The 25406-nt window shown below is 52.0% G+C and overlaps 10 protein-coding genes across 10 annotated transcripts; 7 read left to right on the top strand and 3 right to left on the bottom strand.

The window, feature by feature from the left end:
- Window positions 1-607: 607 nt before the first annotated feature.
- On the top strand, window positions 608-3728 carry BDZ99DRAFT_494214 (uncharacterized protein; the record flags this gene model as incomplete). Its single annotated transcript, XM_033723295.1, has 2 exons — window positions 608-857; window positions 911-3728. 2 exons carry the CDS (start codon window positions 608-610, stop codon window positions 3301-3303), a joined length of 2643 nt encoding a protein of 880 aa, XP_033583343.1. The 3' UTR covers window positions 3304-3728.
- Window positions 3729-4032: 304 nt separating this feature from the next.
- Window positions 4033-5898, top strand: BDZ99DRAFT_505822 (uncharacterized protein). The gene is made up of 4 exons (XM_033724130.1): window positions 4033-4161; window positions 4211-4486; window positions 4538-5452; window positions 5519-5898. The coding sequence occupies exons 1-4, from the start codon at window positions 4072-4074 to the stop codon at window positions 5630-5632; spliced, it is 1395 nt and encodes a 464-aa protein (XP_033583342.1). The 5' UTR covers window positions 4033-4071; the 3' UTR covers window positions 5633-5898.
- A 302-nt stretch (window positions 5899-6200) lies between these two features.
- On the top strand, window positions 6201-6824 carry BDZ99DRAFT_375667 (uncharacterized protein; the record flags this gene model as incomplete). The annotated part of the gene is made up of 2 exons (XM_033714992.1): window positions 6201-6258; window positions 6373-6824. The coding sequence occupies 2 exons, from the start codon at window positions 6201-6203 to the stop codon at window positions 6822-6824; spliced, it is 510 nt and encodes a 169-aa protein (XP_033583341.1).
- Window positions 6825-7053: 229 nt separating this feature from the next.
- On the bottom strand, window positions 7054-8703 carry BDZ99DRAFT_433563 (3-hydroxyisobutyrate dehydrogenase). Its single transcript, XM_033717403.1, has 3 exons — window positions 8261-8703; window positions 8055-8209; window positions 7054-7864 (listed from the first exon to the last, which is right to left on the bottom strand). Exons 1-3 carry the CDS (start codon window positions 8394-8396, stop codon window positions 7130-7132), a joined length of 1026 nt encoding a protein of 341 aa, XP_033583340.1. The 5' UTR covers window positions 8397-8703; the 3' UTR covers window positions 7054-7129.
- Window positions 8704-10361: 1658 nt separating this feature from the next.
- On the bottom strand, window positions 10362-11610 carry BDZ99DRAFT_566213 (uncharacterized protein). The gene is made up of 2 exons (XM_033727559.1): window positions 11061-11610; window positions 10362-11007 (listed from the first exon to the last, which is right to left on the bottom strand). Exons 1-2 carry the CDS (start codon window positions 11592-11594, stop codon window positions 10642-10644), a joined length of 900 nt encoding a protein of 299 aa, XP_033583339.1. The 5' UTR covers window positions 11595-11610; the 3' UTR covers window positions 10362-10641.
- A 551-nt stretch (window positions 11611-12161) lies between these two features.
- On the top strand, window positions 12162-13730 carry BDZ99DRAFT_566212 (uncharacterized protein). The gene has a single exon (XM_033727558.1). The coding sequence runs from the start codon at window positions 12414-12416 to the stop codon at window positions 13266-13268; it is 855 nt and encodes a 284-aa protein (XP_033583338.1). The 5' UTR covers window positions 12162-12413; the 3' UTR covers window positions 13269-13730.
- Window positions 13731-13907: 177 nt separating this feature from the next.
- BDZ99DRAFT_134738 (uncharacterized protein) lies at window positions 13908-14654 on the bottom strand. The gene has a single exon (XM_033712636.1). It carries the CDS (start codon window positions 14577-14579, stop codon window positions 14130-14132), a length of 450 nt encoding a protein of 149 aa, XP_033583337.1. The 5' UTR covers window positions 14580-14654; the 3' UTR covers window positions 13908-14129.
- Window positions 14655-16311: 1657 nt separating this feature from the next.
- On the top strand, window positions 16312-17077 carry BDZ99DRAFT_134771 (uncharacterized protein). Its single transcript, XM_033712637.1, has 4 exons — window positions 16312-16498; window positions 16559-16618; window positions 16671-16787; window positions 16833-17077. Exons 1-4 carry the CDS (start codon window positions 16474-16476, stop codon window positions 16940-16942), a joined length of 312 nt encoding a protein of 103 aa, XP_033583336.1. The 5' UTR covers window positions 16312-16473; the 3' UTR covers window positions 16943-17077.
- On the top strand, window positions 16808-17658 carry BDZ99DRAFT_458250 (uncharacterized protein). The gene has a single exon (XM_033718875.1). It carries the CDS (start codon window positions 17010-17012, stop codon window positions 17436-17438), a length of 429 nt encoding a protein of 142 aa, XP_033583335.1. The 5' UTR covers window positions 16808-17009; the 3' UTR covers window positions 17439-17658.
- Window positions 17659-20746: 3088 nt separating this feature from the next.
- On the top strand, window positions 20747-24953 carry BDZ99DRAFT_505818 (DNA damage-binding protein 1). The gene is made up of 5 exons (XM_033724129.1): window positions 20747-21062; window positions 21118-21755; window positions 21811-23711; window positions 23765-24211; window positions 24300-24953. Exons 1-5 carry the CDS (start codon window positions 20968-20970, stop codon window positions 24594-24596), a joined length of 3378 nt encoding a protein of 1125 aa, XP_033583334.1. The 5' UTR covers window positions 20747-20967; the 3' UTR covers window positions 24597-24953.
- Window positions 24954-25406: the final 453 nt, after the last annotated feature.

Here is a 25406-nt window from a genome sequence, read left to right as displayed (position 1 = left end):
CGTGACTTGCCTGCAGCTCGGCAAAGCGGTCCGTGCCCGATGATGTTGGTGTGAAGTGACTACGGAAACTCACAACACCGCCAAACTCACAACACACACGCATCCATACTCGTACAATCGCTGCTCCAGAGCCCGCTTGCATTCATTCTACCACACTCAGCCTACCTCGACCTCTGCTCGCTCCTCGCATGCGCGTCGCCGCACATTCGCCCATCACCCCCTCCGCCAGCCTCTAAGGGCAGGCAAACGCACAGGTACGCCGCGATATTTGCAGCGGAGCTTTGAGCCCCTGCTGCGACGACGCGCGGGCCGTGGACCCTCACCTGTCGCTGCTAACGCCTCCGCTCTGTCTAGGTGGTTGATTCTGCGCAATTGCTACTCCCTGCACCGCCGCCCGTCGAAGGCCTCGCCGCTGTACAGAGCAATTTATACTGCACCATTCCTCCTATTGTCGGCCCCTTTCCAAGCGGACTGCCCCCGAGGCAGCCTCCTTGGAAGGTTCTCGTAGCCTCTGTCACCTCTAACACAAACAATCTTCCGCCATCACACTAGCAACACACCTCCTCCGCCGACCTCACCTCTGCACCCCACGACGCAATCCGGTAGCATGGCTCGGGACATCGTCCGGTACACGCCCGCGCAGCTACACCACCTGCGCGACTCTCCTCTGGTTCAGAGGCCGGATGGCCTGCCCTCTATTGAACAATGGATGGAACCACAGCCGGACCAGGCCAACAGACGACCACGGTCGCAAGTGCTACGAGATGGCGAACAGCCTGCAAATGGCGAGGCTCGCGCTGACCGTCCTATCCTAAACGCCTTGGGCATGGGCAATTTCGGACGACGTCCAAGTGCTCGTAATTTTCCCCATGCTGGCTTCTTCATGCGATCGTTCTAACTGCGCCTTTAGAGCCTGAAGATACAGTCCTCGGCCCCCCAAAGTTATCCTTCACATCGGCATCTCGAAATGCGAAACCCCTAGACGGCACAGAAAAGCGTGGACTCCCAGCATTCGATTCCGAGGGCTCACTCGCGGACCGCATTGGGCCGCGTGAGAGGTGGTCCAAAGACCGCTTCGAATCTGACCGTAGTCGCGACAAAGCCGGCTTTCGGAACGGACGAGGCGGGGGACGCGAAGAAGGTGAAGGCTGGACAAATGTGAAATCGCGCAAGAGCTTGGGACAAGACGAGATTGAGCGTCCACACCGTAACGGGGATAGGGATAGGTTCCACAAAGATGGCGATCTGGACAACGGTGAATCGGGTACGAGGCGACCTGGCTTGGGTAGGGGTAGATTCGAACAACCTTGGGGACGTGAGGATTCTGCGACCAAGGAAGGAGATGGTGCCAAGACAGGGACACGAGGACAAGGTTGGCGGGATCGAGAGAGGGACAAGGAACGCGATCGAGACCCTCCCCGTGAGCGAGATTGGACTAGAGGTCGTGGAGGAATAGAGGAAGACCCAGAGTGGATGGACACTGTTGTCACCGAGAAGAAACCCGCTCGAACCCAGGAAGATTTTCAGCGATGGAAGGAGGAGCAGAAAGAGAAGACTAAGCCTCAAGACAAGAAAGAGCCGATTCAAGAACCAGCTCCGAGTGCCCCGGATCCAGTATCGGTGCCGGTTCCAACCCCACATGCAGCACAGCAAAAGTCAGTCGCGCCATTCGCCATGGATGTTGGGACGGAGAAGCTGTTCGGTATGTGGGGCGAAGACAAGCGCGCAGACTCCAATGCTGCAGAAAATGCTACATTGGCGAAAACGACCAAGGCGAAGCCCAAACCTTCCCGATTTGCGGGCCTGTTTTCTCCGCCTGAGGACTCAGTTAGAAAGCTTCAGGCGCCTCTGGAGACACCTACGTCACCGCCGCCGGCAGCAAACCACAGCACGAATACTGAGGACAAGGAAGGATTTCAGCGGATTCTACAGATGCTCGGTGGCACCAACATCTCGGGCCAGCCAAACCTGAGGGGGATGGCACCCCCTAATGGCACCCGTCAGGCCGTCCGACTAGACTTTCAGCATCCACAAGGCGATGACGGTGCTGCCATGCTAACACAAATTCGCCAACAGATGCCACGGGGTCGCGAGGACCGACAATATACTGAAAACCTAGTTGCTCCCAAGCCGTCTGGTCCAGATCTTAGGTCGCCGGCCGGCATGTTTGGTATACATTCGCCGGAGAATGAATCTGGACCTGATCAGTATCGCTTTGCACGACCCGAATCAGGTCGTCCCGCTGAAGACTTTCCGTTCCCACCGCCAGCTCGAAATGGTAGAAGTCAAGATACCCTGATTTCGCAGGCCTTAGCCAAGGCTCAGGTAGCTCAGGAGCCATTCCGAGACAGCAAGCGTGACTTTTTGCTTACGCTTATGCAGCAGCCGTCTCGTGGAACGCCTCCGCAAATGAGTGGACATAACCTCCCCCGACAACCCTCTGACAACTTCCTGTCGTTCATGGACAATAATGCGTTGCAAGGGCCAGGGGCGCCCAAGAGTCGTGGCCCACCACCTGGAATATACGACGACCCCCGTATGTATTCGGACAACGAAATGCTCAGGCGCGAAGCCAATCTCCGAGAAGCAAGCATTCGAGAAGCCAACATGAGGGATGCGAGTTTGCGCGAAGCGAGTATTCGCGAGGCCAATATGCGAGAAGCTAGCATCCGTGAGGCCAACATACGCGATGCCAACATGCGGGACGCCAATATGCGCGAAGGTATGCCTTCAAATGATCCATTGCGCAAGGCCATGGGACGCCCGCCACCCGGCATCTATGACGATCCTTCGATTGCGGGCTTGACGCGACGCAATACGACGGAGAACATGCCTCGTCAACCGACCAATATGGGCATTCCCCAGCAGCCCGTCTCTGACCTTCCTCTGTGGATGAAAGGACCAGGCATGCCGCAACCATCTTCCGAGCGCAACGTCGCACCTCCTCCAGGCTTTCCGCCAACTGCTATGCGGCAGCCGCCTGGATTCGGTGGCCCACCTGTTGGCAACCAGCCTAACATGCCTTTCTCGGCCGGTAACACTCCGCTTGGACATCCTGGCATCGTACCGCCTCGAGGCATGGGCGGACCTGGGGGCATGTTTGCTGGCCAACCTCCGGGACAAATGCCACCTCCCGGTCCTCCTGGCGGCTATTTTGGTGGGCCTCCGGGCTTTGGTCCTATGGGCATGCCACGGGGAGACGATCCTCGCATGATGATGGGTCCACGTCGCCCAGAGTACGAACAATTCAATCGAGACCCCAATGCTCCCCGCCCAAGACCGGGAGACATGTTTGGGATGTAGCGTGTGGCCCAGCCTACGTGCATTCGATCGGTATACGACATGGGATATGATCTGGCTTGCACGTAGAAGTCACTTTAGGGAACGCCGTCGTCATCAACAGCATGTAAGGGCGATTTTTGGTGACCGTCTTCCTGCATAAACTCGGTAGCGTGGCGTCTGGATTCAGCGACCGGCCTGTCCTGTTTTCTGCCGACGTCTACTGTGCCTTTCTAATGGAGATTGCTTTTGGAAGCCGGCCGCTTACCTTGAGCGTCGACGTATGCGCTTTTCTCGAGCGTGCGCCTTCTACGTGTCTGGGTTGCCGCCATCGTCTCTGATGGGGGCTCGCTTATGCGGCAAGACGATGGCTGGCGAGAGCACGAGTGGATAGTGCCGGCGCACTGTGTAGATTAGGAAATGGAGAATGTTGGAATATCTTTGTGTGCAAATGCTTTGTGAGATTGTGATTCATATGTGGTTTCTAAGGCCCAGCAGCTTAGCGGCCCTAAGTAATGGCCGTATTTGGTGATGTTTAATCAGCAGGTACAATACACTTTGAGGTCTTCTTGATCCAAAGTTTACGAATAAATCTATTCACACTGCGTAAGATGCTATGTGGTGGATGTAGCGCTTGGGTCACGTGGGGTTTAAAAGTAGGAAAGCACAGGCCTTTGTTTACTTCTTGGCACAACACTACAAAGGTAATACAACCTCACGTTCGGAGCAGCCTACCTGGACAAAACACCACCACTTCCGCCCTCGCCGCCTGCGCCAAAGACACATTTTACAATGGATTACGGACGCATGAGTACTGCGCGCAGCTCCGGTAACAATAATCGCAGCCGCCAGCCTGACGAAGGCGATGCTTTCATGACTTTGGTAGGTGTAAACAGCTCGTTTTCTGGCTATTGTTCTAACTGTTTTCTAGCCTGACAAGGAGATCGCGGGATGTATCAATGATATTACGGGGTCGTTTGGGATGAGCTTCACTCTAGCCGATCTTCACAAGCCGAATCCGCAGCAGATCCAGAAGATATTCGAGATGCTCCTCGACGTTATTATGAATGTGACGCGAGAGGTGGTCGCGCCAGCTATGCGAGCAGCCGCGGAGGACATGTGTGGGCCAGATGCCGAACGAATCTACACATCCGACACTCGCGATCTTATGGCGTTCTTCCTTACTACGAGGAAATTGTTGGCTGAGGTACGTCAATGTTGGATCTATGGGCTGTGCACGACGGGCTAACGAATGTAGTGCGGCATCCACGACTTCACCTTCCAGGACCTGTACAAGCCCACGCGCGAGCGTCTTGCCAAAATCTTTTCGTACCTCATCAACTTCATTCGCTTCCGCGAGTCACAGTCGGCCGTGATCGATGAGCATTGGGATAAGGCGCAGACCGTGAAGAACCGCATAGAGACGCTACACAGGGACAACAAGCTTAGGGAGGTCCAACTTGCCGACCTACAGCGAAACCGCAAAGGCACCGAGACAGCGGTACAACAGAGGGAGAAGCGGAATAGCGAGCTCAAACAACGTCTCTTGGACCTCAAGAGGGCCCAGGAGCGTGTCCAGGAGCGACTGGAGCGTGTCAAGGAAGAGCAAAACAACCTGAAGCGCGTGCTAGAGGAGAAGACAGAGGCCACGATGAACGTGAAGCAAGAAGCTGCGAAGCTCCGCCCATACACTCAACAGAGCCCGGCGGTTCTGGAAGACTCTCTTCGCGACCTGAATGCCAGCCTGACAGCAGATAAGACCCAGATCGATTCACTAGACCGTCGCGCCCGCGCTCTGCAGACCTCTACCGATTCATTTGGCGTCGTCATATCCGACGTCCACGCCTGTACACGCCTTCTCACCGACGTCCAGACAGACCTGAGCAAGGAGGAGGAAGAACTCACCAAGGCTGCTAGACACCGAGATGCTCTATCCGATCGAAGCAACAATGTTCGGGACGTCGAGAGGCAAGAGCGGCTACTGCAGAAGCAGCTGTCCAATGTGAATGCACGAACAGACAAGCTGCGACGCAACGCCGACGAAAAGGCAGAGACGGCAAGGACACGCATGGAAGAGCTGAAGAGCGTGCACAAGCGTCTAGCGGAAGAGAGGGGAGAGAAGGGCAAAGAGATGGAGAGGCGGCGGGTCAGGATTGAGCAGACTGAGAAGAAGGTAAGTCTAGCGAGATTTTCGCACAGGATCAAATTTGATATACAAATACTAATTACGGTCTCATAGATGGCCGATTTGAAGGAGAACATCGAGAACGAAGTCCATGCGGCGCACGACGAGTATCTCAAGATGGAGTCACACATCAAGCTTTACATCACCGAAATGGAGTCGAGTCTTTGAGATTGGAGATTGTGCAGGATATTATGTTCGTTGTGTTGGCTGGTACCTTTGTAGAGTCTTAACCCGACTGTTTCATGGGCTCCCGGGGTGATGCTTGGAGTTTGGGTCTGTTTGGATGCGGTGACTTCTGGTAGAAGCTGGGGCTGGTTAATTGACTGAACGACATTATTCACATACCCACTACTTCATTCTCTATTCCATAGATTATTCCATTCGCGTGAACTCGCTCAACTTGAACCGCGTGAATACACAGCGCAAGCAACGACTAGTCTCCTGAGTCTCCGAACTCTTGACTTGATCCTTTCAAAGCATATGTGAACATTTAACTAAGCTAGACAAAACCAAATAGAAGTCGAGATACACATCCTTCGCTCATTCCCAGTGCGGCCGTCGGCTTCCCCCGGAGCGGAAAAACTCTGCGGCCCAGCACCTGATCGCGAATTGCTCAGCCTCATGACGCGGCGAACCATAAAGCCTCACCTACATCGCTGTGTCGCCGCCCGCAATCCACCTCCAAACACTCCCAAACCCCTCCACCAAAACCGTCACGCCTACAATCGCCTCCACAATGTGCGGCACCGACTGTTTCCTCTGCCTGCTCTCCATCCTCTTCCCTCCCATCGGCGGTACGTACCCCAAAGCTCCCCGCATGAACCTCCAGGCACCCAACGCCACCACCTCTTTTCCAACCGCACACGCTGCACCCCCGTAACCCCCCCGAACTAACATATCCCGCCTAGTCTGGGTCAAACGCGGCATCTGCAGCGCCGACTCCCTCATCAACATCGCCCTCTGCTGCCTCGGCTTCCTCCCCGGCCTGCTGCACGCCTGGTACATCATCCTCAAGTACCCGGACCCATACGACTCGTACACGCGCGTCGACGGCACCGACGGCGGCGAGAACGGCGCCCGCACGGTGACCTACTACTATGTGCAGCAAGGCGGCGCGGGCGCTGGGGGACGCAGGGTGCAGCATCACCAGCAGCGCGGGTACGGCACTGTGAGCTCGCAGCCGACGGCGGGGCAGTTCCCCGGCCAGCAGGGCGGGACGGAGAATAGCTTTGCGCAGCCGACGGCGCCGGCGCAGGCGCCCCAGGCGCGGGAGGGGGAGGGCTCGAGTGCGCAGCCGCAGGGGCCGCCGCCGGCGTATCAGGATGTTATTCAGGGGGATCATAAGGTGCAGAATCCGTAGATGGGATGATGGGGCGGTGTTATGGTAGCAGTGTGGGATATGGTGGTGGGTGGGATGCGTAATCATGGGAGTTGCGGTTTCGTAGGCACGTTATGGCGCTGAGGGACTTTGAATGCGTTGGGGTATTATTTTGGGGCGCTGGATGGGCGGTTTAGCCATGCTTGAATCGCACAGAATCATGCCTATAGCACAGGGTCTTGGGGACGTGTATTGAACAACGTTAACAGTTGAGCTTTGGTACAGGGCCGAAATGCTAGATGACTCGGAAATTGAGAAGTGTAATTCATGATTGATGGATGATGCGTCTATTCTTTGCCTCCCAGGAATCTATATACGACAGAGAAATCCTTGCCTTTGCAATTGGAGTCTGCCTCGGTCTCATCGTAAAGCTGCTTGGCAGCATCGCCCAGAACGACTTTGATATTCGCCTCCTTCGCAGCCTTCAGGGCCAACTTGAGATCCTTGTTCGCAAGAGCCACCCCGAATCCTCCCTCGTAGCCTCGAGATGCGGGAGAACCCTCAATTACACCTGGCACTGGGTTGTTGACCTCGCTCGGCCAGCATTTGCCAGTACTGATATTGATCATTCCAGCAAGAGCTTTGGGGTCGAGTCCCCATTGGATACCCATGTTCATGGCTTCTGCGGTGGCGATGTTGTTGAGAGCTAGGAGGTAGTTGTTGGCAAGCTTGCCGTGAAGACCAGCACCCTGTTCACCCAAATGCAATACGCGACGACCCATCAGCGACAGCACTTCCGTGGCGCGGTCCACTACATCCGCACTTGCACCAATCATGAAAGTCAGAGTACCGGCTTGAGCGCCGACAACGCCGCCGGACATGGGAGAATCGATGAATTTGCCTTGGCCAGATAGCGTTGCTGCGTTCGCAACTTCACGCGAGGTCGTTGGATCGATGGTTGAGCAGTCAATGAAGAGGCGTTCCTTGGCGGTTCCGTCCTTCAGTAGGCTTGGTGGTTGCAACATCGACTTGTATACGCCTGCTACGTGGTGTGGCTCTGGCAGAACGGTGATAACACATTCCTATCGAGTGTCAGTGGATGATAGAACACGTGACCAGATATAATTGAGATAGTATTGAGGAATCAGAGGATTGGCTTTGTATGTTTAGAATCAGAAAAAAGGGCCACAGAACGTAGCCCCCAACTTAGATCATTGATAGAACGTATTCATCATATGAGAGGGATAGTGGGTGAAAGACGTGTACACGTACCGATTTTTCTGCGACTTCCCGCACGTTTTCGGCGACAATGACACCCTCAGAATGCTCACCAAGGAACTGCTTTGTGGCATCAAGGTTGACGTCTTGAACGATGAGAGTGTCGGTGGCCGGTAGCTTCGCTCGCAGGTTCTTCGCCATGGGATATCCTGAGCAATGTGAGCGGGAATGGACGTCATGTGAGCGCGGAGCATAGTTACCCATGCGTCCAAGACCTATGAAGCCCCATACGGCCTGCATGTTCTGCGAGTTGGAGAAGCATCGTCGCTGAGTATGTCTCACAGCAGTCGGGGCAAGGCGCCGCAAGGGCGACACAATGGCTGAAGCTGCACGCATCTCGCTTGTCCCTGAGAGAATGGGTTGTAGGTGTAGAGAGCGCAGTCGGGAGAGGAGCTGTGGGAGCTGCAGTGGTGCTGGAATGCCCCACAAACGTCTCCGCAACTTAGTTCATCCAGAACCGAGGATGTCGCAGCAGAGATCCGCGAGAGCCGCTGGGCCTATGTATATGTGTATCCCCGCCGCGAAGGGAGGGCTGTCGCCCATTGCTGACGCTGCCGCTGTAGCGCGGTAGCCCATTGCGTGCAGTGCTGCAGGGCGATCTGCTTTCGGGACTCCGCTTCGAGTTTGGTGGTTTTGGCGCAAAGTTGTGTGTTTGGGAGAGAAAAATCTCTGTGCGTGGCGGAGACGGTTTTCCCCGTATTTGATACACGTGACTTGAGGACGTTCGCACGAAAACGGCATATCAAAGTGCGGAACGAATGTATTTCTTGAATCCCATAAAGCCGTTATACCACCCCAATGTGCACACTGCCCAACCCCGGCTGTTCACGTGATCCTGCGCTGCTATGGCTGAGTTCGGCTCAGGTCCGGCTCAGCTTCAGCTCCAGTCAACTCACCCTTGCTCGCCTGCTGTGGCGCAGTCTCAGATGTACCTACTAGAAATTAGCAAGTTTTAACGAGGGGCCTTAATCTATTCTAGGTCACGAATTCAGGCCCTATACAGTATTATAAGCCTTAGAAGTCTAGGCTCCTTTCTAGGTGTCACAGTAACTACTTGTAACACCACGTTTACTACAAGCAGGCCGGCACAACCTTGGCCACCCGATTCCAGCCGATACGTCGATTCTAGTAGAAGAATATAGTGAATGGAGCGAACCTTGGCAGTGTAGCGTCTTTGATAATCTCATCAATTTGAAGTTGTTATTCGAGAAGCGTGAAAGGACCCAAAGGGTACAGATTATGGGTCGCAGCTGTGGTTCAGAACTGCGCATTAATTTGTATCTTTTTCACCGAGTCTTATAAGCATTTGAAGGCAAATAGCATAGACAACTTTCCTAAGAACATGATTGTCCCGAGGACATTACTGTGTTGTAAGCATGTCTATCTTAAGAATATAGCTGTCTTAAGACGGGCCTATCTTAAGAGCGTGAGTGTCTGGAGAACGTCCTCGTCTTAAGATGTTACTGTTTTAAGACTATAGCCGTCTTAGGACTATAGCCGTCTTAAGAGAATGCCGTCTTAGGAACATGCCGTCTTAAGTACGTGATTACCTGCAGAGTAGATAAGCTAAAGCGAAATTAGGCTCCAAGTCGGGTGGCCATCATTGGGCCCTATTGCGCCTGGGATTAAATTCAGCCTAACCTCACGTGGCAACTTAGAAGATATATGGTGGAGCCATATATATTTAATATAGAAGATCGTTTCAACATAGCTCCGAAACTTGGTGGAAACGTGTTGACAGGCCGACTAGAGGAATCAAGGGTTGTTAGAGGAGAATATAATATACCTTGAGATGCCCGACTCAGCCTGAAGCGACTGGTGCATGGCTTTGAAAGTGGCCGGCAGGGGCATTTACAGCAAGCCCTTAATCTCTCTCGTGTTGTGTATATAGGTCCAGTCGCAGCAAATAAAGACGTACTTTAACCAGCTGACTCCTTTCATCTGCGGTACGAAAACTCGGACTTCGCAATTAACTCCTTTAGTTTTAAAGAGCTCCGCAATAGCTGCCCCTTCGAAAGGGGAGGGTTGTAATCCCTCATTCGGTGGAAGACCACCTGCGACGAGAAATCTGTCAAATTTAGCGATATCAAGTCTGAAGCCTTGAACGAGGGCGATTACGCCCATATCTTCGAAGCAAGAATATCGCTTTCGGTCTGGCGTAACGCAGAAGTGAAGGATGAAAGACTTTGGTGTTGTTGACGATGGAAGGACCGCTGGTCAAAAAAGAGTGATCGAGGAGACAGGTGCGGGTGATCGAAAGACGCCACCGAAGCACGGCAAGGCAACCAAGTTCCACCACAAGCAAGTTTTATTGCAAGCACCTATACATTATCCGACGGAACCAAACACGCATCTTCCCTTTCACGGTCTTCTGCAAGTACAAAGTGCAAACCCTCCGACCCCCGCTGTTCAACTCAGGAGCTCTGGTGTTTCGGGAGAATGGAATAGCAGCATTTGAACGGAGTTGGTGATCAAAGCAGAATCCCTAACATTTATGTATCTTTTAGAATACATGTTATAAACACTTGGTTCAAGTTTCGCCTAGAATTTGCCCTTACTACGTGTGATAGTTTAAACTCCCTTACTGGGCAAGACTCCGTACTGTCGGTCTACCGAGAATTCGCCGACCACATATCGCGAATGAGCTCGGTCCTTGGACCATACAGGCGGCAGCACTACACAGCGCATCAAAATTATCAACCCCGTCGGTAGTGGGAACCTTCACCAGCTCGTCCAACCTCACGTCAATCTTGTTTCCACCTGACCGGAGGGCATACTTCGCAAAGCTGGATGGGAGGATGCTGGAGACGGCGAAGTCGATGATGGTAACAAGACGTTGGTCCAGGTCGAGGATGAAATTTTCAGGCCATACATCGCCATAACAGAAGACCATAGGCTCAGAGGCGAGGTTTTTGGCCGGTGTCGGCTGTTTAGTGATACGGATCCACTATAGCGCATCGTTAGTTATATGCAAAGGGCAAATGCTGGGGACCAGGTTACCTCATTTAGATGCGTCTCTAGCTCAGAGACATTTCGGTATTCCATTGGAGCCTGATGATCATCGAAAAGACAATGCCAAATCCTCCCTCCATTAATTGCAGCCGGGCGGGCAGCTGGGGGTACAGGGATGCGCAGGAGCTCCTGGAGACCAAAGGCAACCAGGTTGCAAATATCCTGCTTCTGAGTGGGGCGTTCCTTCAGCAATTGGCCCATTGTCTTACCGGGGATGTACTCTATAACAATATAAGACACATTCATATAACGGCAGGTGTAGTAGACTTTCGGAATCCGGACATACGACTGTAGCTGTTGGAGGCCATAGTACGCCATCATCTGCGCAGGAACCTCGTTCTGCACTACTGAACAGCCGTACTTGATCCAGAGTTGGGGTGCGTGCGGGGGATAGGCAACGTGCTTCGAGAAGCCCATCACATCTTCGGTACAGAGGCAAGTCAGCTCCTCCCGGGTGGGAATATGGACGCCGGGTGGGGGTGGGAGTACATGAAGCTCCTCAAAGTCAGGATGCTGCGACATGATGGATGCAGGTTTGCAAAGGTGGAGGGAAATTGAAAAGGAAATGGTGGGAAGAAAAGCGGTTGGAAGGCTTTGGGTGGCCCAGCACCACGGAGCAGCACAACACCATGGGGGCAGCATAACACCACGGGGGCGGCACAACACCGCGCATCACCACGCGCAGGCTAGGCGCTTAAATCTAGATGGAAGCTGGGCTGCCCGGCGGGTATTGGGATCCGCGCCACCTCCCAACGTGCAGGCCTCAGCCTCGGAAAAGAGCTGAAACGTGCCCACGATGGCGCAGGCTAGTGATGGCACAATGGAACATAATAGCCACGGCCTTTAGACCCAAGCGCGCGTTTACCCTGTGCAGTGGGTTTTATATTCTAGCGGCGTAGGAAATCTCAACAAATCATATTGGGTGCACGCCACGCATTACCATCGCGCGCTGCCACCACTCGCCGCAGTCTGTTCCCATTCAACCTCACACATGTTTGAGAACATAGACAGCTGATACGTGGTTAAACGCTGGAAGCGGCCACCGGATCAGACCCTCAAGATTCCTCGAGCATTTAAATGCTCGACATGCTGCCATATAGTTCTCCCAGCAGATTCATTACTACCTATTTCAATCCTCATCAGTCATTCAATCCTCATCAGTCATTCAATCCCCTATCAGTCAATCGCCGCCCATTCTAAATTCTCCATCAGTCAATCACTGCCTCTTCCAGTGCCCACCACTCAATCCCCCCTATCACGAATCACCGTTGGTCAATCGCCCTCTTTTACACCCAAACGCCAGTACAGAAGACTCATCTACCTCACGCAACGTCTCACGCAATGGCCTCTCTGACACCATACTATGAGGCCACTTCCCAGCCATTTCTTAATTGGGTACAAGAGAATATCAACACCCTTCAAGCCGAAACTTTATACCGTTACATGCGCAATTTCTCGCCGGCGCAGATATCGCAGGTGCTAGCACATTTTCCGCAGGACACGGTCCAGAGTGCAAAACTACGAGCTGTGCTAGGGATGTTTCCGGAAGAACTGCGAGATACGGTTCGCGCGCTTCTGTTAATACGCCGATCTCGGGCTGAGATCGTGACCGCTGCACAATGGGCACAACAGCACACTCCTCCTGAGGCGGACGGCTATGTGCTCACTGATCTCACTCATGTCACCGATATTCCTTCGCTGCTCCCCATCAATATTCTGATGGCTCCATGCCGGTCTCTCCATGTTGAATTCTTAGAAATCAGTGCCCCGGGCATGAGCAATCAGGATCGGGAGAATGCCAAAAACCGCGCCGTTTTGAAAGTCAACTTCTCCAGTCAAGTGGGTCCGTACCTAGGTGCGCGTATAAGTATGGATGTCGACTACGACTCGGAGTACGAGGGCTCTAATTTCAAACCCGGACGATTGATGGTCAAGCCAATTGCGTATGACGCCCCTTCGCTGAGTTCGGTACGCACTTTCCTGCTCGCCATGAATCGAGGAGGCTTAGTATTCGGCGACATCATCGGCACACTGCTTGGGGTGAACTTACACCAATTTGACTTCACCACCGTAGGCCATAGGTTTTACGGCTGTCGCGATTTTGTGCGAGTGCCTGATTTCGGCTTTACAAGCACTTCGCTAATACCTGTAAACTCTAGCTCGCAAGCAATCTTCATACTTCGTCATAAGGTTTAATCAGATCGAACATAGTTCGTGACGAAATAAATAACCAATTCGCTCTGCCTACAGGCTATACTGATGTCTTGTTTACTATGGCACTGCGGTTCAAGGGTGGTACCGCAAGACGAGGTGAAGTCGTGTATTGTCCCATTGACAAAGGCCAATTCAACGGATACCCCCGCAACGAACTTCCCGGATTGCATTACCGTTAGTACGCATCCGGATCGGCCAACTCCCATGCCCCTTGCGACGATAGAGGCGGTTGTCGTAGAGGGCAGTGCGAATTTAGATCCTGGAGTCGTTGTTTGTGTGCCCTGCGGAACGAGCATTGCTGCCTACGCGGGGTTGGGCGTCATCTTGGCGAACTGCGATTTACTCTCTCTTTCCTTCCAGTTGCTGCTTTGTCGCTCGTTATTCGTTCTGTAGGGAGCTAAGCCCCATGGGAATCTGAGTTTTGAAGGCGCATTAAGAGATGGGAATTAGGTTTCGTAAATTGATTCATCATTTCTTTAGTTGAGTGGGTATATATAAAATGAACGTCAGCATAGTTCTGTAAAGCACAGCGTTTGGAACCAAGAACAGGGGTCCTAGGTTTTTCCTATTCCAAAAAGCACTTCCACCGCTCGCCTATGTGATTTTTGAGCAGCGTGAGCAAGGAGATTTCGCCGGTATCCGCATTGAACCACCAGGCTTCGGCGACGGGCTTGTATCGCGGATCGAGAGTCCAGGCCGTCTCGGAGCTATTTGCGAGACGATCGAATAAATGTAAGGAGTGAATGTTATTCGTGGGATCCCATACAAGCCAGATAATATTCAGTCATATAGAAATCATGAGAAACACGGTTCGAGTTGGATGCGCGACGTGTAGCCGGGTCTTCAGGTCTGTGATGACATCTTTCCAACCTTCAGGTATGTCGTTCTTTGGGCATCTACATTTGGTCTCGGGGAAGTCTCGAAAAACCGATGGTTGAAACAGTGACAGCGTCCAAATCGGTGGCGGTCGACAGAGCTTGACACGAATGATATATTCCTATTGCACGGCAGGCAGGTATCCGACGAGGCACAAACTGGAAAGCAATCGTTACAGCTTGGTGACCAAACATCGGTCACCATGTCGTCCCTGTCACTCAGCTCTCCCACGATGAACAGGTCCACGAGGGAGTGGAAAGGTATAGTCTTCGTCTCGTCCCAAATATGTGGGAACACTCCGAGTACGCCAGGATCTACTGGAAATTGCTGGGGTCTTCTGGATATCTGCGAGACAAGGCATTGAGTAGGTAGATCCACGCACGAACGCCATGTCGTGGATACCCGATCATTCATCATGCTCAGGGTTAGCGAATGGCAGAGAACTGGAAACTAGAAAAATGCCCTCTGGGTAGGTCAGCTGGTCATGAAACACTAGCGCTTTTGATGGCCGATAGCAATTGAGTCGACTATGGAATGAAAGAGGATGAAGCATTTTGAGAATGAGGTTGTATGAAAGCAAATTCCCGGACGTTGACGGCGCGCAGACATTTACCGCCGCAGCTCCCGCATTGTTGAAACTTTCAAGTTTCCCCGCTAAGGCCTACCACATATCAAAGAGGCGTACATCCATTGTGATTTCCGGAACTTCGTCAAGCCATCTATCATATTCACAAATTTGCCCGCTTCTCATTTTAAAGCTTTAGTTTATCCGCGGATATCTGTCGCAAATGGGAAACACAACTATGAACGCAGAAAGCCCCGCAATAATAACAACAAATGCGAGCGAGCCCTTGTTGTCTGACAATAGTCTATTGTACTTCGACAGAGTCCGCGACCAATGGATCCCACGTGTCCAAGAGACGAGCAGCACGACCGGCACCGATGGGCGCGACGCACACCAGGACGCTGGGGTGGGATTGATGCAAAGCTCCGCAACGCGCTCACAGGAAGATGAGCGGCAGAGACTGCAGGACGGGCACCAGCAGCAACTGGTATACAGAGTAAATCAGCAGACGTTGGGGCACGAGGGCGGCCACGACCATAATGGGCTGAAAGATGGTTGTCAGTAAGGCGGAAGATGATAGTAAGGACGATAAGCTTAGGGACTGTTGACCATAGACAGTCCCGGAAAGACACAGACAGCTGCAAGAGGGTGCGTTTGGAAGGGTGCGACTGGAGGTGTTGTGCGGCGTTGGTTGGCAGGTTCGTGCACCGGACGACTCCAACACGCCTCGCGCTGACTCAGCAGCGTCCATCAAAGCTTTCAGAGAACTGGTCGTCGCAGCCCGAGTAGCCGCCCAGGTTCTCCCACATTACTAACACAGCCTAGAAGGTTGCATGAACGGTTGCATGAACGGTTGCATATTAGCGCTTTTGCCTGTGTGAGTAGTTCTAGGATGAGACGCCTTCACCGGCAGGGTTGATAGCTGCCTCACTCGCCTCAAACGTGGAGAGTAGCTGACCTTACTTTCAGACGCCCCTGACGAAGCGCGCGCGCTCTGCGACATACTCCGAAGTTTCTAGGCTATTCAGCGCGTAACTATTGGTGTCAAGGTCCACGTGCGGGCATCGCGGCTGCGGCGTAGCTCTAGTTTCAAGTAGCCGCTCAACTATTCTAGGCTGAGGAAATGTTTGAAACAAGGCTGGAGTGTTGGACTAGTAAAACGCATCAGTAGACCAATGATGAAGCCAGATTTTCTATCTGCCACAGCCGATGAATTTCATAATTTTCTCCTCCTGCGGCGGATGGCGCGACTGTCCTCCGCGTTACGAGGGTGAGATGCTCAATGTCAATGATGCTACCATTCTGCCAGCACCAGAGAATCGAGCGAAAACGTGTGCGTTACTAGTGTACTCTCATTCATTCTTTAAATTCAGATGGCACTATCTCTTGCGGTGGACTTGCTATGCCTACTCAAAGACTTGAGGTGGCACGCGACTGCTGGTGGTGGAAACGGGGCGATGAACGAGTGAAGCTCTGAGGCGTTTCGGGGCAAGGGCGCGCTTAGATGCGGTAGCGCGACTCGAATCGAGACTGATGAACCCGGATGCTCGCCATAGCTCTGAACTGGAACGGCGCAGCTACCTTTGTATATAAGTACGACGCTTTATGTCCAGAGGAAAGACATCAGACTACCGAAGCACCAACAGACAAGACACGCCATTCCCACCAACGTTTTGCAACTATCAAACGCGCAGCGACTAGATTCATTTGAATACTATTCTTATTCTCGAAAACACGCTCTGGAGAATGTCAACCTCCCCGAGACGCTTGCGTAAGTGTGATAGACTTATTCATCTACTCGCACTGGCTGTGTACTAAACTTATTTGATAGAAAATGCCAATTACCGCTTCCTTGTGTATTTCCTGGCCCTACCAATCATCACCTTATATTGTATTATCCCTAGATTTTATATGATCTCACGTATCTGCTAACTCATATAAAGCGTTGTGTCTTAGTGGCTGCGTATCTAATTCAGCCGGAATCCCGAATATCTTTGCAGTGAAGCTACAAGAGCGAAACGAGACCTCTTTAATTTCAGAGATACGTGTGAATTACTTTGGTAACTTGCTCTCCCGTACAATTACAGACACTGATTTCCGAACAGGTCTCTGCGCCTCCGTCCCGAGTAAAGCACTCTACTGCCTTTCTAGCTCCGGCAAAACAGCCGACTCTATAGGCCGAGAGAGATTAAATCTGCCGTGGCTGCCGAATTAGTCACGTTGGTGTTGCTGTTACAATCCAATCTAAGATCATTCTTTACCTCCTGGCGGCGGCCGGCGTCATGTTCCTCCTTGGTGTAGTCGCTCTCGTGGTCCTTAAACTAAGTCTAAAATCATCACCCAAAGACCAATTAGCCGTGGAAAAGAAGAGACAGAGGACGCGAACCATTATGCTTGGATTTGTATGGATGTCGGCAGGGTTTGCTTTGGCATCAGCGATATCGGTCAACCAGGTCACAAGCGCGATGGACTTCGTCACCGAAAATGAGTCCGTGTCAACGATCCATATTACTGCTGGGAAGACGTTAATCGGCCTCCAGTGGGCCACCTTCTCAATATCGGTGCTGTTCGCAGGGGGCATATTAGCTATGATCAAGAAAGAGGGCGGCGTAATTCAGTCGGCCGGGTCGGCAAGGTCGGCCGGGTCGGCAGGATCTGCACCTCCTCCTGCTGGGGGGTCTGGAATGGCACCACCGCCACCACCTTTTTGAAATGTGACGGGATAGAGTGTCAGATGAAGGTGTTTTCTAAGGAGAGTTCCCTCGACTGCTTTGTTTAGCTGGCTTTTAGATGGTCGAAGGAGGTTGTTCTATAACGAAGGGAGTTTCTTTGCATGTTTTGAATTGATAGCGTCGATATGTTTTATTTCTTTATCCCTTTACCCGTTGGTTTGCGTCCTACGTTATCGATAAGGATTTAACCAATCAGAAGCCAGCTCTTAGCCCTCCGTGATGAGAACTGCCGTGCGCATGAGGCTATTCGAATTCGTGATTTCTATGTATATAGCTATCTACACGCCTAGTCCTTGGAGTTGAGGATTGCGAGATGCTCGGCCCAGCACTCCTTCCGAGTGCAGAGAGGAATCCTGCACACAGAACACCCATATAAAGTCCTAGGCGTCCTATACGGCCGCTTCCAGCCGTTACTATCACTCCGTGCCTTCCTTGTAGTGTTTTCTGAGAGGTCTGCAAGCGGCTTACGAGCTGCCCGGTGTGGTGTTGAGGTTGTGCGCCGAGCACGTGCGCATGCCGAGCAGAAGGCCTGTTTCCTCCATAGTTTGACGTGCTGATGCTCCTTGACCGGCAGCCACGTCACCTCCATCATTGTCTTTCTTTTTTGTGAGGTCTTTGGCTGGCGTGGGCGAATAGAGGCATGGAGGAGGGCGTCTCGGAGGTCTCGACAGAATTGTAGGTGAGAATCTCGTCGGAGAGCTCGCTCGCCGGGCGGCTGCTTATACGAAGAGAGCATATAGTTGTTGCCCACTACTGTATCCAATAGAAAAGAGAATAATGGCTTCCACGTCTTTCTATGGACACGATTTGTATTGTAATAGCTGCGTAGCTGGTCCGCAATGTCGACGCCGCACATCCATAGATTATACTCCTCGATAAACTCCGGAATATCTAGCATAGCCCTGCGCTTGTCGCCAAACACCTGGACGGTCTGTTTATAGCCCTTGGCAGTTATAGCCGGCCGTCGTCGAAGCTTCGCAACGTAGTTTTGACCTGGCGATATATAACGTCAGCGGCTCTGCGGCATAGTGTTGAGGACGCGACACCCACCATCATGGACTGTAGACAGGAATAACACCATGGTGACGTCCTTCCAGGCGAACTCCATCACCTCATGACTCTCTGATAACTCTGCATATAGCGTACCCCACGGAATTTGGCTATCATGGCTTAACTTAAGGTCTACAAGATGTGCTGAGACGCTCTCCGCAGCCACCTTCTTCTTAGCCTTTGTCTGTAATTGTATACTGCTTATGGGCCCCTCAACTACCTCAATATTGTGTTCCTCCTCGCCCATTTCCTCCCGTCTTGTCTTGGTTGTTCGAGCTGTTCCGGCAGCCCCAATTCCAAGCTCACGGAGCCGTTCGAATAGCTTCACGCTGGTAAAGAGATTATCCAGCCAAACGACGTGCTTTCCAGGCGGGTATAGGACAGCGTTGGTCACAGGATTGCGCTGTGTTAGCAGGTCCAGGACGACAGCTTGTGTCTTTGTAAAGCCCTCATTAAGGAAGCTCGTGTCAAGGTCTACGGGCCCCTTCTGGTTGCCCTTCGCATGCCATAGCCAATCAAGAACGTAGCCCTGGTTAGCTAGGACCCATATCTTAAAGCCCTCTGGCGTCGGCTTTATTGGTATATTGACAATCTCGCTGGCCCTGCCCATAAAGCGTTGAATCGTCTCATCGATAGCTAGGTGAGGCCCGGGGCTCCAGTATGTGCGGCAGAGTGCTCGCAGGTGCTCTGAGAGCTCATCTACGCGGTCAAAAGTCGACTGGAAGCCATCCTTAGGCACGGGCGAGCATCGAATATAGCGCTCAAGCTGCTCAAACCGGTCCTTTGATATATAGCTCGCCACCTTATGGCGAGCTCCACGGTCTACTAGACCCCAATAGTCCTCAACAGAGGGCTCCACGGTCACTCCCATATGTATCACGACTCCAAAATAGGCGTAGAGCTCGTGCCTCCTTGTAGGTTTCCACTGTCTGGGCCGGCCCTTTGGCGTGAGCTCGGGTGGGTGCGCCTCTGCATACTCGTTTGTCCACTCCACCATCTTATCTATCATTTCGTCGGTGAAGAATAGCTTGAAAATAGCTATAGGATTATGCCGATCAAGACTGGAGGGCACAGCTGCTTCGCCCGGGTCGAAATAGTCGTCGATGCGGAGGGGGGTGAATTGAGGCAGCGGCCAGGGCTTTGGTGGTGGCTTTTTTGACGTTTTTGAACGAGGATCCTTCCATTTCACATAGTCGATGTCATTGGAGGTTCGAGGCATTTTGAAGGATCAATTTGGGTTGATTATTGGCGTGTTTACAGCTGTTTACTATCTACGCTTGTGCCTCTGCGCATACCTCAGTACGGTGTTCCTGCACGGGCCGCCTTGGCGTTGCACATCAACGGGTTAAGGGATAGAGCCCAGATTTGCACTTCACATCGTATTCATTCCATCTTAGTAGGCGATCTTCATGTGGAAGTTCAACGCACTCCCCGATCCCCTCCGTGCGGCAGCCCCACCGCCGAGCTCGTTCAGTAGGAACACGAGCTCTAGCGCGCTTGCAAGGCGCCGGAACCTTAGTATCGTCACGGGTGATACAAGATCACGGTGGTGATGTTGTTTTGAACTCCATGAGGTGCTAGAGAAACTCAACGAGCGACCTAAATACATGGAAATGACAAGAAGCAAACAGCACGTGATCTGAGTGAATGAACTTCTACGTGCCTACAACACCACCCTTCCGTTTACATGCCTTTTCGACATGTCTACATGACCCCGAATTAGGCCTCTGAGAGGTTCTTGCAGCGCTGAAAGTCATGTGTAGCGTGTATAGCTAAGGTGTGCCCACGTGCGGAGCCCAATTATCTGTTGTCTAAAGTGGCTCTAAACAGGCTACTATTGCAACGCTGTGTAGACTCTTCTATCAACTCTATATAAATCTCCTTGTGCTGCTCCTCGCCGCCTTCCTTTACGCAGAGCCGACAGTGGAACGAGTTGCTCAGTCTCGGCTCAGGATGCGCTCACCCCAGCACACCCACAGCTCAGGCTAGAGCATGGGCAGCTCAGTTCCCTAAACTAGAAAGGAAATTGCTTGGATGCACATTGGGATATCGTACTACCTGTTATGCTTGGATCCATCCGAGCTGAGCTTTTCGATCAACTCCAGGGCTGGCATTCGAGTTCCCGCAACAGGCATAGCGCGACACGTACTTTAACTGACACCTCGCCCCGCGTTTACTTTGACCATGGACGATACCTTTGTAATTAATATTATAAATTCAGGTTTCTGTATCCGTCCGCAAATCCTAGATACACAGGATTTCCACTTCTTGTTGTTTCGCTCTTCTTGCTGGCTGCGATTTGTATACCTCGCCCTGGTTGTCACGTCGAGCTCGCGTGAAGCCCAAAGCCTCGCAACGGCGTTAATGACGTGAATACCTCCGAACGACCTCAGCGACTATGATTGCTCATCCAAGCTGTTAACACCTCTCCGAGCTGCAGCAGGCCATCGACTTCACCATGGCATATCTAGCTCCCATCCACCGCCCGAGTAGTATCCGCCATGCGCTCAAGTTGAATTTCTTGAGCGCAGCGGAAGAATGTCTGGTCGTCGCGTAGGCAGTCTTCCAACCCCCAGAGCTTTCACCATTCTAATCATCTATTTTACAGGAAAGCCAACTGCCTCGAGTTCTATTCCCAAAGCCCCGATGGGCTGGTCCTCCAGCATTCGAAAGCCATCTATGGCAAAGTCACCATGCTTCAAAAGCTTCGACAAGCAACCTCAATAACGGACCATCTCTTCGTTGGCACAGACAGACAGATGTACTTTACGTTATCATGGGATCCTACAACGAAACAACTCCAAACCGAGAGGAAATACGTGAGCGTAGCAGACAATGCCGCAAGAGAAGCCCAGACAGGAAACCGATGCCACATCGACCCCACCGGGCGGTTCATAATAATAGAGGTGTATGAAGGAATCATCAATGTAGTGCCGTTGGTTCAAAGAGGCAAGAAAAAGAAGGACGCGGAGATTGCAAACATGGGAGAGCCGCTTCCAACACGAATAGAGGAGCTGTTCGTTCGTTCGTCAGCCTTCCTCCACCCTAGATCACCACGAGATGACAAGCCGAAACTCGCCCTTTTATACGAAGACTCAATGTCCAGAGTAAAAGTGAAGCTTCGGGAGCTTGAATTTGCGAATGCACCCGGCACTGGGGACATGGTCAAGCTTGACGAAATTCAGGAACTACAGGGAGAGCTGGAACTTGGAGCGAGCCACATTATTCCAATATCGGGACCCACATGTAAGTTAGAACTGAAATTTGGGAAGAAAAAAATTGGATCGCTAACAGGTGCTAGTTGGTCTTTTGATATTGGGAGAAACTTCCATTTCTTATTACGACGAGACGTTGAACGAAATACACACCAAACCCCTAGATGACGCCACCATATTCGTAGCCTGGGAGCGTATTGATAATCAGAGATTCGTCCTAGCAGATGACTATGGCAAACTGTACCTGCTAATGCTGGTCGTGGACGAGAACAAAAACGTTGCGGACTGGAAAATGGACGTTATTGGCAAAACCACGCGGGCCTCAGTCCTGGTATATTTGGACGGAGGACAGATTTTCGTTGGCGCTCACCAAGGCGACTCCCAGGTAATCAGGATCTCCGAGAAGTCTCTAGAAGTCATTCAAACATTTGCGAACATTGCACCAATCCTAGACTTTACAGTCATGGACATGGGGAACAGGTCAGGCGAAGGCCAAGCCAACGAATACTCTTCCGGACAAGCACGGATCGTGACTGGTAGCGGTGCTTATCAAGACGGAAGCCTTCGCAGCGTGAGAAGCGGGGTGGGCCTTGAAGACCTGGGCCTGCTGGGCGAAATGAAGAACATATTGAATATCTTCAGTCTGAAGTCTTCCTCAACCGCCGAATCCGTGGATACACTTCTAGTCACATTCGTAGACGAGTCGAGGGCATTCTCCTTCGACTCAAATGGAGAAGTAGAAGAAGTGGACAATTTCAGAAGCCTGGCTCTGTCTGAAAACACGCTTTTAGCCTGCAACTTACCCCAGGATCGGATTCTACAAGTAACTGGATCACATGTCCAAGTTTCGGATCTGGAAGGCGGTATGATCATCGCCGAATGGTCCCCTCCCAACGGTCATCCCATTACTGCTGCCTCTGCAAACGACAAGAGCGTTTTACTTTCTTCTGGAGGCGTACTGCTCTTTGTGCTAGATGTCACCAATGGCATCAGGCCTGCAGCAGGAGAGACTGTTTCAGTGAAGTTCGGAGCCGACACTCAGGTGTCGTGTATCGCCCTTCCAACCATAACTCAGAAGCCAATAGCATTCCTTGGGTTCTGGCAACAGGCAAGAGTTTCCATCGTCGATCTAGTTACCCTCGAACCTATTCATACAGTCACTGTGGCGGAAAACTCAGTCCCACGGTCCATGATTCTCACGACCATCTTTCAAGATCAGCCACCAATTTTGTTCATTGCAATGGCTGACGGAAATGTCGTCACGTACTCGATGAACCCGAACACCTATGAGCTGTCAGGGAAAAAGACTATCGTTCTAGGAACGCAGGAGGCAAACTTTCGGGCCTTACCACGAGGAGATGGTACATTCAACATCTTCGCTACATGTGAGCAGCCTAGCTTGATATATGGGTCTGAGAACCGACTGGTATACTCAGCGGTCACTGCTGAAAAGGCTATTTCTGTCTGTTCATTCGACTCGGAAGCCTATCCTGGTGCAATTGCAATCGCAACCTCGGAAGATCTTAGGATCGCAGTAGTCGATGCAGAGCGAACCACACACGTCCAAACACTACACGTTAACGAGACCGTCCGGCGGATAGCCTACTCGCCAGCTTTGAAAGCGTTCGGCTTGGGAACTATCAAGCGAATACTGAAGAACGGAGTCGAGATAATGCAGAGCCATTTCAAGCTCGCTGACGAAGTACTTTTCAAAGAGCTTGATACGTATCCCCTCAACGAAGACGAACTGGTAGAGAGCATTATGAGGTGTGAGTTAGACGATGGAAGCGGAGGTCTCGTTGAAAGATTTGTCATAGGGACCGCGTATCTTGATGATGAGCAAGACACTTCCCAGCGCGGCCGAATAATCGTCTTGGAAGTAACAGCGGATATCAAACTCAAAGAAGTCGGGGAGCTGTCCCTCAGGGGTGGATGCAGGTGTCTAGCTATGATTCAAGGCAAGATTGTCGCGGCGCTCATCAAGACTGTAAGTATCTATAAAAGCCAAGTCTTATGCTTTCTGACTGATTTGGCTTACAGGTCGTTATCTACGCCTTCGAGTACACGACTCCGAGCAAACCCTTTTTCAACAAAGTTGCCAGCTACCGCACTGCAACCGCTCCGATCGACATCACCGTCACCGGCAACGCAATCGTCATTGCAGACCTCATGAAGAGCGTTTCCGTAGTCGAATACAAACGTGGCGAAGCAGGTCTCCCCGACACCTTGACGGAAATCGCCCGCCACTTCCAGACCACCTGGGGAACGGCCGTCGCCGAAGTCGACGAGAACACGTATCTCGAGAGCGACGCAGAGGGCAACCTCATGGTGCTGAAGCGGGACACAAACGCTGTTACTCTTGATGACAAGCGCAGGCTGCAGGTTACTAGCGAGATGCTACTTGGGGAGCTGGTGAACAGGATCCGCCGCATCAACGTCGCAACGAGTCCAAATGCGTTTGTAATTCCCAGGGCTTTTGTCGCAACTGTAAGTTCCTTCGACACACCCCCTCCACTCTCCCTCTCCCTTGAAATGTCACGTGAGATGGAGCATTGCTAATAATGTATGCCCACAGGTCGAAGGCTCCATCTACCTCTTCGCGCTCATCAACAACCAATACCAGAACCTCCTCATTAGCCTGCAGTCCAACCTCGCCGAGCTGATCCAGAGCCCCGGCGACGTCGAGTTCAACTCCTATCGCGCGTTCAAGAACCATGTCCGCGAGTCGAGCGAGCCGGAGCGATTCGTAGATGGCGAGCTTATTGAGCGGTTCTTGGACTGTAGCCCGGAGGTTCAGGAGAAGGTGGTCGAGGGGCTAGGGGACGTAGAGGAGGTTCGAGCGATGGTTGAATCGCTGAGGAGGTTGCATTAGGCGAAGTCGTGATGCTGTACTGTTTGTGTGTAGACGGGTTGAACATGATGGGGTATGATTAGAGCGACAGCATAGTGGGGTGGGTCGTTGGATCCAGCAGCGATGCTAATTTAAGGAATACAATGCGTTTGATCCAGCGCTGACCACTTCCTGGAAGGCCTGTTTCGGCGGTCATGTTGCAAGTACTTACACTACTAGCTACGCCATTGGTCTTCTAACCATATTGATGTGGGGCGCGCTTTTGGTGTATAGTGTATCAGTTGAAGTATCGTCCAACCTCTCTACGCAATTCTGCCTCTTTTATAATTTTACCAATATTTCTCCCATTACTCCCAAATCCAACAACAAAGGGAGCCCTAACTACAACTTTCACCAATGCTGTTGCGAGATTGCGATAAACTCATGACCAGAGACCCAGCCACTATGCCCAGCGCTCGCGCTATTTCTAATACTTTGAAGCAACGTGCACATTTACGGGACATCGATCTCTCAAAGCTATCCTACAACGCGTGTTTATATCAGATATGCTTCCGGTCTAAGATGGACCATTCAGACCAAAAGCGTGGACTTCACCCCCCTCACCCTCTTTAGTCTCTTGCCAGCTACGCTTTCGGTCGAAGATATAACATTTATACCGCAAGCATGACCACACCAGCGTGCCTAAAGCATGTAGTTGCTTTTCCCTCTTCTTGCACCACGGTTTTAGGCGAGGACGTGCTTAAAAAGACCGAAAAATTTGGTGGGTAGAGAACACAGGTCTCCGGAAAGCGTGGGCTTGCAAAGAACGCATCCTGTGCAAGGATTGATAGA

Source organism: Mytilinidion resinicola, assembly GCF_010093595.1.
Source record: "Mytilinidion resinicola strain CBS 304.34 unplaced genomic scaffold BDZ99scaffold_2, whole genome shotgun sequence".
In the NCBI taxonomy this organism is placed as follows: domain Eukaryota; kingdom Fungi; phylum Ascomycota; class Dothideomycetes; order Mytilinidiales; family Mytilinidiaceae; genus Mytilinidion; species Mytilinidion resinicola.
Note: the sequence above shows the minus strand (reverse complement) of the source record. Positions and strands in the feature narration are given on the sequence as shown.